Genomic DNA, 10,979 nt, shown 5'->3' on the forward strand with positions numbered 1-10,979 from the left:
AGAGCCGCGCGTTTAAGGGGCGGGGCTTCCGGGCGGAGCGCGGCGCTGATTGGCTGGAGGAGGCCCCGCCCACGGAGCGGTCACGTGGCGGGGCCGCGTGAGGAGGGAGGCGGGGGCGGCGCTCGCGCTCATTAGCGGGGGTTCATTAATGATTAATGATTGATTAATGAGCGGCCGAGGGAGGCGGGAGATCCGCGCGTGCGGAATGGCGGCTTTGATGCCCTCGGGGAGAGCGGCTGCGCCAAGGGAGGTTTGGGAATACGGGGAAAATTCCCACCTGGAAAATTCCCACCTGGAAAATCCTCACCCGGAAAATCCCCACCTGGAAAATTCCCACCTGGAAAATTCCCACCTGGAAAAGCTCCAAGCCTGGAACAGCTTCCAGGCAGGGCTGGGATCCCATCCCTGAGGGGTTGAAACCCTTGGGATGTGGCACCTGGGGACAGCGGCGTGGTTGGACTCCAGGAGCTCCGAGGGCTTTTCCAACAGAAACCATTCCATGATTCCAAAGAAATTCCAAATCCTCCATCCCTAAAACCCGCCCAGCTCGGGAGGAAGCCGGCAGAGCCCCCCCTGCGCCGGACAAACGGGATTCAATCCCGATCCGGCGCTGATCTTGGGAATTCCGCGCCTTGCCCGCGAGGAGCCGTCGCTACGGAGCAGATCCCAGGCGTGGAAAAGGCTGGAAGATCAGGAATTCCAAGAGGAATTGCTATCCATGGCCTCGCCAGCTCCTGATTCCTGGATTCCCTTGGTTTAGCAGGAAAACCAATCCCAATCCAGCGCAGATTCTGGGCTGGAGGGAGCGGCACCTCTCGGACACCGATTCCCATCCCAGTTTTCCCTTGGTTTTGCCAAGGAGCTGGAATTGCTTCCATCGACCCCAACATTCCCATCTTCTCCTGAATCATTCCTCAGATCCAAAGGAAACTTTCCCATCTTTTTTATTCCTCGGATCCACAGGAGCTTTTCCCAGATTTCCGTGGCCCAGCCCCAGCGGATCCGAGCTGGGATGGGATCGGCTGCCGGCGGGAAGCGCTCCCACCGGCTCAGAAGTTTTCCTTGGAAAAGGCGAATCCGAAGCTCCGGCAGTGCCCGCGGATGATCCTGGCCAGCCCCGCGGAGCCGCAGAAGAACACCCGGACCTTCCCGCGCCGCTCCGCCGCCACCTTCCCGAACAGCTGGAACAGCCGGAATCCTCGGCACGGGCGGATCCGCAATTCCCGCCTGCGCCAGCCCGATCCGGCATTCCGTGGCCCCATTCCGTGATCCCATTCCGTGGCCCCATTCCATGATCCTATTCCCTGATCCCATCCCGTGATCCCATTCCATGATCCCATTCCATGACCCCACGATCCCTGGGCTGGATGAGACAGTTGGAATGAGATTGATCTTTGGGGTCCCTTCCAACCCAACCCATTCCATGATTTTCTGATCCCATTCCCAATTCCACAATCCCATTCCCTGATTCCACGATCCCATTCCCCAACTCTCCAATCCCATTCCCCAGCTCTCCAGTCCCATTCCCTGTCTCTCCGATCCCATTCCCCGACACTCTCCGCCCCCGTTCCCGTTCCCGGTGGGATCCGTGCCTTGGCCCAGTCGGGGTGGCCGGGCTGGGTGCGGCTGCGGAGGCCGGAGATGGAATCCCGCTTTTCCTGGGCCGCCAGCAGATCCAGCGCCAGCTGCAGCCCCAGCGCCTTCACGTCCCCCTTGCCCAGGGCCGAGGTCATGAACAGGTGCAGCTCCAGGAACTTCCCTGGGAATTCATTCCGGGAATTCCGGCTGCCGCCAGCACCCGGCTCCCGTTTTTTCCTGGGAATGGGTGCTCCTGCTCACCTTCCGGCTCCAGCTCCGCCTGCTGCGCCTCCAGCTGGGCCAGGAGGCTGAGGAACCACTGCAGGTGCTGCTGATCCCGCGTGATCCAGACAAAATCCACCTGGGAGAGAGAGCGGGAAAGCCTCGGCTCGGGCACGCACCGGATCCCAGCACCAGATCCCAGCACCGGATCCCGGCACTGGATCCCAGCATCAAATCCTGACCCCAGATCCCGGCACCGAATCCCAGCACAAGATCCCAATCCAGATCCCGGAACCAAATCCCAGCACCAGATTCCAACATTGAATTCCAGCACCAGATCCCAACATCAAATTCCAGCACCAGATCCCGATCCAGATCCTGGAACCAGATCCCAGCACCAGATCCCAACTCCAGATCCTGGAACCAGATCCCAGCACCAGATCCAGCCCCGATCCCAAAGCTCCCCTGTTTGGGGAACGCTCCTGGGCTCCCCATCCCAGGACAAGGCCGGATCCCAGATCCCTTCCCACTGCACCTTCCGGAGCGTCATCTCCTCATCCCGCTCTTCCTCGCTCCAGGAGAAACGGCAGCTGGGGCAGCTCCGCATCCGCCGCCGGTACCTGCACAGGGGAATGAGCGGCACTTCCTGCTCCTTCCTGCACATTCCTGACTTTCCCTGCTCCTTCCTGCACATTCCTGACTTTCCCTGCTCCTTCCTGCACATTCCTGACTTTCCCTGCTCCTTCCTGCACATTCCTGACTTTCCCTGCTCCTTCCTGCACATTCCTGACTTTTCCTGCTCATTCCTGGCTCCTGCCCATGGCCAAGGTCCCTCCAGCACTTTTCCCGCAGCCCAAATTCCCAAGGACGGGATCCCAAGGACAGAATCCCGAGGACGGAATCCCAAGGATGGAATCCCGAGGATGGAATCCCAAGGACGGAATCCCGAGGACGGAATCCCAAGGATCGAGGGTTGGAGAACATCCAATCCCAGATGCCGTCAGGGCTCTGCCTGGCGCATTCCCAGATTCCCGGATTCCCACCGGAACATGATGCTCTGCAGGATGGAGGCGAAGGGGGTGATCCCGATGCCGGCTCCGATGAGCACGGCGTGCTCCGAGGTGAAGATCCGCCGGCTTGGGCTTCCGTAGGGACCGTCCAGGAAACACTGGAGAGATCCGGAGTGAGGAGAGATCCGGAGTGAGGAGAGATCCAGAGTGAGGAGAGATCCAGAGTGAGGAGAGATCCAGAGTGAGGAAAGATCCGGAGTGAGGAGAGATCCGGAGTGAGGAGAGATCCGGAGTGAGGAGAGATCCGGAGTGAGGAGAGATGCGGAGTGAGGAGAGATGCGGAGTGAGGAGAGATCCCGAGGGAGGAGAGATCCAGAGGGAGGAGAGATCCAGAGGGAGGAGAGATCCAGAGGGAGGAGAGATCCCGACCTGGGACAGATCCCGACCTGGGACAGATCCCGACCCAGGACAGATCCCGACCCAGGACAGATCCCGACCCAGGACAGATCCCGACCTGGGACAGATCCCGACCCAGGACAGATCCCGACCCAGGACAGATCCTGACCCGGGACAGATCCTGACCCGGGACAGATCCAGCAGTTCCAGGTGCTGGAGCAGCTCCCGTGCGGAGCAGAAGGGCACAAAGGGGATCACGGAATTTGGGATGGGAGCAAGGAACGGGGGGGAGTTTTCCAGCGGGGCAGGGCTTGGATCAGCCCCAGGTGGGATCCGTGCACAGGGATCCAGGATGGAGGAGCTGGGAATGTGGGTGGGATGGAGAGAACAGGGATGGAGTGCCTGGAACGTGGCTGGGATGGATGGAATGCTGATCCCAGGCCGTTTCCCGGGATCCAGGAAAAGCGGGAATGTCTCACCTTGACGCTGCAGCTCCGGGGGGTCTCTCCGGGCCCGGAGCCCTGGAGGAGAGGGGAGCTGTGACCATCCCCCCCTTCCCAGCGCTCCCCACATTCCCTGGATTTGGGGCCTTTCCCACCCGGCTGCCCACACAATTCCAGCTCTCAGTGCCACGGAAATATCCAAGGAATTTCTTCCCCCGCGGCTTTTTGGGGAGCTTTATCCCGTTGGGATCGGGGCGGGGCTCACTCCCTGCTCCGGGTCCTTTCCCGGAAAAGCAGCTCCGGAGGCTCGGAACGCCAGCAGCTCCACAGCTCCGTCCCTGCCGGAGGCCACGGATCCTTCCTGGGAACAAAGGTTGGGAATCGCTGCTGGGATCGCCGCTCCCAGGGATCTGCTGGGAATTCCCATCAATCCCAAATCCCATCCATCCATCCCAAATCCCATTCCATGGGGCACAAAGTCACATCAATCCCAAATCCCATCCATCCATCCCAAATCCCAATGGGATTTTGTGTCCTTGTGCCAAGGCCGTGTGACCCTGATGGAGGGACACAAATTCCCGTTCCAAGGGACACGAATCCTTCAAGGCTGGACCAGCCGGGAATGTCCATCCCGAGGGATTCCCCGGCTGCAGACCGGGATGATCCCGTGGGATCCACTCGATCCCACCTGTTCCCAGCGCTCCCTGCAGCTCTTCCCGGGCGGATCCGGCTCCGGGCCGTGCAATTCCAGCCGCTGGAAGTGCTCGTAGAGCTTGTTGGTCCATTGGCCCCGCGCCCGGATGTGCAGCCAGAGGGTTTCTGTGGGATGAATCCCAAAATCCTGGGATTGTCTGGATTGGGAAGAGCTCGAAACCCAACTCATCCCATGGAACCGCCTCCCACAGCCCGGCTCGCTCCGAGCCCCATCCCGGCTGGAAAAACATCGGCTGGGAAACATTCCAGGGGTGGGAAACGGATCCTGGAGTGGGAAACAGATCACAGGGATGGAGCATTCCCAGGATGGAACATTCCAGGGATGGGAAATGGATCACAGGGATGGAACATTCCCAGGGATGGAACATTCCAGGGATGGAGCATTCCCAGGGATGGGACACAGATCCCAAGGCTGGAACATTCCCGGACTGGAACATTCCAGGAATGGGACACAGATCCTGGCCTGGAACATTTCCAGGGATGGAACATTCCCAGACCTGGAACATTCCCAGACCTGGAACATTCCCAGGGATGGAACATTCCCGGACCTGGAACATTCCCGGACCTGGCTGCTCCGGAGCGCTGCTGATGGAGAAGGGATGCCACTCGTAGGCGGCGATGGCCGGGATGTTCAGGAAGACGAAATCCCCCGGCTGGAAGCGGAAGGATTCCGGCCGCTGGATCACCAGGTGCGTCACCTGCCGGAAAACAAACTGTGGGAAAACCGGGATCGATCTGCCGGGATCCTCCGGGATCCTCCGGGATCCTCCGGCTCCCATCGCAGGAAGCGCCGCGGAAATTCTGGGTTCCGGCTCCCGTCTGGTTCAGACTGGGATCAAACTACGGGATTTTGGGAAAAAATTCCAAGTTCCAGGAGTTCCGGTTGTTCCGTGGGTTTTCATTTGAAGAAAACAGGGAAGAAGGCTCGGAAATAAAGGAAATAAAGGAATTCTTTCCGCCCCCCGCTGTGAGTTTGCCGTGTTTGTTCCGTCATTCCCAGAGTGGCCGGAGGAGCTGGGATGGTGGGATGTGGGATGGTTGGGATTTGGGATGTTTGGGATTTGGGATATTCGGGATATTCGGGATGCATTCCCACCTTGGAGGGCAGCAGCCTGGCCTCCAGGATGTGCAGATCTCCCGCCCGGCGCCACAGCCAGCCCAGAACCTTCTCCAGGAAAAACAGGGAGCCGGGAATCAGGAACCACTTCCAGAAGTGGGGAGCGTGCAGGAGCAGCAGGAACCACACCGGGATGTAGGAGAGGTGGGTCCAGTAAAAAACCTGGGAATGGGAACGGGAATGGGAGTGGGAATGGGAGTGCGAATGGGAATGGTGATGGGGATGGGAATGGGAACGGGAATGGGAGTGGGAATGGTGATTGGGATGGGAATGGGGGTGGGAATGGGAATGGGAACTGCTGGAGCCAACTGGCACTTCCTGCTGGGGCTGTCTGGGTATCCCAGTGGGAAAAGGCAGCCCAAGGGAATCCTGGAATCGCTGGGATTTGCCTTGGAAAGGACCTCGATCCCCTCCAGTCCCGATCCCAACACCCCCCGCTGTCCCAGGCTGCTCCAGCCTGACCTTGGACACTCCCAGCTCCTCCCAGCCGGGAATTCCTTCCCGATATTCCCCGTGGGAATCCATTCCCCGCGTCCCGTCGGGGAGGGAACCCCGGGAACGCGGCGTTCCGGCCGGGAATTGCCGGGAATCACCTGGAAGTGTCCGCGGCGGCGCAGGCAGGGGCTGGAGCCCAGCAGCATGGCCAGGAGCAGCGGCAGCAGCGCCAGCCCGGTCAGCGGGGCCGTGCCCGCAACGCCGCCAGAGCCCGGCCCCGGCAGCAGCAGCTCCGCCACAGCCTCCGAGCACGGCCCGCCTGGGGACACCGGGACACCGGGACAGGGTCACGGGGACACCCGGGGACAGCGCGGGGACACCCGGGGACAGCGCGGGGACAGCGCGGGGACACGGGCACGGGCAGAGAGAACCGGGGACATCCCGGGGACAGCGCGGAGACACCGGCACGGTCACAGGGACAGGGGGGACATCCCGGGGACAGCTCGGGGACATCCCGGGGACACCGGCACGGCTCAGAGAGCCCGAGAACCCATATGGGAGTGCTGGTTCGGGAATGCCCATCTGGGAATGCCCACCCGGGAATGTCGGTTCGGGAATGTCGGTTCGGGAATGTCGGTTCGGGAATGTCGGTTCCGGAATGCCCGGTCCTGGCACCGCGTCCCGGCTGTCGGGCACGGGAGGAGCCCGGGGGGCAGAGAGCCCTGGCACCGTGCTGGGATTTGGGATTGGGATTTGGGATCCCGCTGGGGGTGCCCGGCGGGAGCCGCTAGAGGGGGTCACAGCCCGCGGCTGCTGCGCCCGTCCCGTGCCCCGTCCTGTCCCCGGTCCTGTCCCCTGTCCGTGCCCCGCCCGTGCCCGGTCCTGTCCCCTGTCCCCTGTCCCATCCCCGCCCGTGCCCTCGCAGCGCCCCCGGCACGGGCACCCCTTCCCCAGGGCATTCCTTGGGACACGGGAGATCCCATCCCCGGGATCCCGGGACACGGGAGATCCCATCCCCGGGATCCCGGGACACGGGAGATCCCATCCCCGGGATCGCGGGATACGGGAGATCCCATCCCCGGGATCCCGGGACACGGGCAGCTTTTCTTTGGGATCTGGGCCCCGCTCCCCCATCCCTGGGATCCCCATCCCGAGTTCCGTATCCCAGCTCCCATCCCAGGATCCCATATCCCGGTTCCCTTATCCCGGCTCCTATCGCAGTTCCCGTATCCCATCTCCCGGTTCCCGGTTCCCGTATCCCCTATCCCGTTTCCCGGTTCCCGGCACGGACCGGCTCGTGCCAGGCGCGCTCCCAGGTGCGCTCCCGCGTGCGCGCTCCCGAGGGCCAGCACCAGGTGTCCCACGCGCGCGTGCCCGCGCACGTGCCGCTCCAGCGGGAGCCGCTCCCAGAGCGGCCACGAGCGGAGCCGGGACAGGGAACGGCGCAACATCAGAGCCTGGGGACAGACAGGGGACATCAGAGCCTGGGGACAGAGAGGGGACATCAGAGCCTGGGGACAGACAGGGGACATCAGAGCCTGGGGACAGAGAGGGGACAGAGAGGGGACAGGGAACGGCACAACATCAGAGCCTGGGGACAGACAGGGGACATCAGAGCCTGGGGACAGAGAGGGGACAGACAGGGGACAGAGAGGGGACAGAGGACAGGGAACGGCACAACATCAGAGCCTGGGGGACAGAGAGGGGACATCAGAGCCTGGGGACAGACAGGGGACAGAGAGGGGACAGAGAGGGACAGAGAGGGACAGAGGGACAGAGGGACAGGGGACAGGGAACGGCGCAACATCAGAGCCTGGGGGACAGTGAGGAACAGGGACAGGGGACAATGTCCTTCAGTGTCCCCTTGGTGTGCCCCCATGTCCTCTCGGTGTCCCCTCCATGTCCCACTGTCTGTCCCCCTGCTGTCCCCTCGCTGTCCCCCCAGTGTCCCTCAAGGGGAGCAGGGCGCAGTTGAGGTTCAGGGAGGCTGTCCCCATGTCCCCAGTCTGTCCCCCCCGGTGTCCCCCCGGTGTCCCCGGTGTCCCTCACCGGGAGCAGGGCGCAGTTGAGGTTCAGGGCGGCCCCGCAGCCCCGGGCCAGGGCGGTTCCCGGGCCGCGCTCCCGGTGCCGCAGAGCGCCCAGGGCGAGCAGCAGCGTCGAGCCCGCGAGCCACAGCCCCGGCCAGCGCCATTCCCGGGAAACGCGGCGCATCCCGGCCCGCCAGCATTCCCGGGAAAAGCCGCCCGGGCCGCCGCATTCCCGGGAAAAGCGGCGCAGCCCGGCCCGCTGCTCCCGGCAGGATTCCCAGGAAAAGCAGCACAGGCGGCGCTCGGCGGGACTGGGGGGCTTCAGCCAGGAGGCGGCACTGGGAAACGGGAATTTGGGATTGGTGGGAATTGGGGATTGGTGGGAATTTGGGGTTGGGTGGGAATTCGGGGTTGGGTGGGTGGTACCCGGCCCTTCCCACATCCATCCCTGTGTCCGTCCCAGAACATTCCCTGCTCCATCCCAAACCATCCCAAAATCCAAACCCTGCTCCATCCCACCCCATCCCTGATCCAATCCCAAACCTCTCCGGCTGCTCCCGGCCCCACAGCTCTGTCCCCATGGAATCCCTTCCCAGATCTCCCATCCCGTTCCCACCTGATGCTCAGGCTCTCCAGGAGTTCCGGGAACGCCTCCAGCTGTTCCCGGAGCTCCGGGAAGGAGATGGAGCCGCTGCGGTCGCGGTCGCAGGCGCGGAGCAGGGCCTGGCTCAGCGCCCGGAGCCGCTCCTCGGGCAGGGCCAGGGAGCTCTCCCGGAGACACCCCCGGAGCACCTGGAGCAGCTCCTGCCCATCGATGGAGCCGCTCCCTGGGAAAACGGGAGAATCCCAATGTTCCACAGCTCCATGGAGGCGTCTTCATCCCGGAATTCCAGTCTATGGAGCCACCTCCATCCCGAAATTCCAGCCTATGGAATCATCTCTATCCCAAAATCCTACAGTTCTATGGAGGCATCTCCATCCCGAAATTCCAGAGTCTATGGAGGTGTCTTCATCCCAAAATTCCAGCCTATGGAATCATCTCCATCCCAAAATTCCACAGCCCATGGAATCATCTCCATCCTGAAATTCCAGCCCCATGGAGTCATCCCCACCCCAGTTTTCCAGTCCTAATCCAGGAACTGGGATAATCTGGATGAGGATCCCAACATTCCATGGGCTCATCCCCCTCCCGCACCTCCAGTCCGGGAAAATCCTGGATGGGGCAGGAATGAGGGGCAGGATAACAGGAAAGGCATCCAGGGGAGGCTCAGCTGGGATTTCTGGGATATTTGGGATTTCTGGGAATGTTCCTCCATGGAAAGGGAGCCATTGGAAGTGTCGGGAATGCTTGGATTCAATCTCCGAGGGCTTTTCCATCCCCAACATTCCCAGCACTTCAGAAAACCGGGATGAGGAGTTGGGATCGGAGCGGAGCCCATCCAGCTTTTCCCGGCTGCTGGGAAATCCTGGGAATCTTCAGCTTCCGGCTGGAATTCTACCATTCCCGGCCGGAAGGAGGAACCGGGAATTCCGGCTCATCCCAGCCCAACCCGGCTGCTCAAATCCCAAAGGGATCCCAAAAAAGCCCCCCCCGGATCCCGATTTTCTCCTCTCACCGTCCACGTCGTACACCTGGAAGAGGAAGTGGAGCTTTTCCATGGAATTCCCGCGGAGCAGCCGGCGCAGGGATCCCAGCAGCTCCTCCCGGCTCAGGGAGCCGCTCCCGTCGGAATCGAAGAGCGCGAAAAAACGCTCGGCAAAGAAGGACTGCGGGAAAACGGGAATGTGCCCTGGGAAAACGGGAATGTGGCCTGGGAAAACGGGAATGTGCCCTGGGAATGGGGAATGTGCCCTGGGAAAAGGGGAATGTGCCCTGGGAAAACGGGAATGTGCCCTGGGAAAAGGGGAATGTGCCCTGGGAAAACGGGAATGTGCCCTGGGAAAAGGGGAATGTGCCCTGGGAAAACGGGAATGTGCCCTGGGAATGGGGAATTGGGAATGTGCCCTGGGAATGGGGACTGTGCCCTGGGAATTGGGAATCGGGAATGTTCCCAGGGAACAGGGAATTCCCATGGATCTCTCCCCTCTTCCCATGGATTCCATTCCCTCTTCCCAGGGATCTCTTTCCCTGGCATCCCTTTATTGGGATCCCTTCTCCCATGGATCCTTTCCCCGATACTTTTCCCAGGGGTCCTTTTCCCGGGATCCTCTCCCAGGATCCTTTCCCAGGTCCTTTTCCCTGGATCCTTTTCCTGGGATCCTTTTCTCTGGATCCTTTCCCAGATCCCTTTCCCAGGATCCTTTTCCCAGGATCCTTTTCGTGGGATCCCTTTCCCAGATCCCTTTTCCTGGGATCCTTTCCCGGATTCCCGACCTCCTTGATCCCCAGGGTCCGTGTGAATTCCTCCAGGCCGATCTCCGGCTCCTTCCCGGCGCCGTTCCCGAAGCGTTCGCTGGCCCAGCGCAGCCACTCCGCGTCTGCATCCGCTGCCGCCATGGCTGCGGAGCCAGCCCGGAATTCCGGAGATCCCAAAATCCCAGTGATCCCGAAATCCCAGTGATCCCGGAAACCCAGTGATCCTGGAATTCCAGCAATCCTGAACCCCAGTGATCCCTGAATTCCAGCATTCCCGAATCCCAGTGTTCCTGAATCCTGGTGATCCCGGGATTCCAGCGTTCCCGGAATTCCAGCAATCCCGGAATCCCAGCCATCCCTCAGTCCCAGCCATCCCCTGGGAGTTCCCGTTGGGATCCCGCTGGGATTGGCCAGATTCCAGCAGCTCCCGCCGCCTGCGGAATCCTGGATTTCCACGGAGCTGCCGAGCCCAATCCCGGGATCATCGCTCGGAGCACGGGAACATCCCTGGGGATTTCTTCTCCCGGGAAACCTGAGCAGGGATCCTCCCCTGTTCCCTCCATTCCCATTCCCCCTTTCCCATTCCCTCCATTCCCATATTCCCATTCCCTCCATTCCCCTTTCCCCAGGATCCAAATTCCCGCATTCCCGACCTCTCCCGTTCTCCCCCGACGGATCCGC

At 61.7% G+C, this 10,979-nt stretch overlaps 1 protein-coding gene across 1 annotated transcript; it reads right to left on the reverse strand.

Moving 5' to 3' along the window:
• Positions 1-191: 191 nt before the first annotated feature.
• Positions 192-10,439, reverse strand: NOX5 (NADPH oxidase 5). The gene is made up of 16 exons (XM_088063253.1): positions 10,317-10,439; positions 9,559-9,709; positions 8,559-8,769; positions 7,965-8,280; positions 7,207-7,372; positions 6,074-6,234; positions 5,460-5,642; positions 4,929-5,061; positions 4,338-4,468; positions 3,915-4,010; positions 3,464-3,727; positions 2,844-2,968; positions 2,336-2,420; positions 1,840-1,939; positions 1,593-1,759; positions 192-1,181 (listed from the first exon to the last, which is right to left on the reverse strand). The coding sequence occupies exons 1-16, from the start codon at positions 10,437-10,439 to the stop codon at positions 1,050-1,052; spliced, it is 2,544 nt and encodes an 847-aa protein (XP_087919379.1). The 3' UTR covers positions 192-1,049.
• Between the last annotated feature and the right edge of the window lie 540 nt (positions 10,440-10,979).

Source organism: Pseudopodoces humilis, chromosome 16 (genome assembly GCF_049639895.1).
Source record: "Pseudopodoces humilis isolate 2021_Gansu_Grassland_sample_001 chromosome 16, ASM4963989v1, whole genome shotgun sequence".
Classification (NCBI taxonomy): Eukaryota; Metazoa; Chordata; class Aves; order Passeriformes; family Paridae; genus Pseudopodoces; species Pseudopodoces humilis.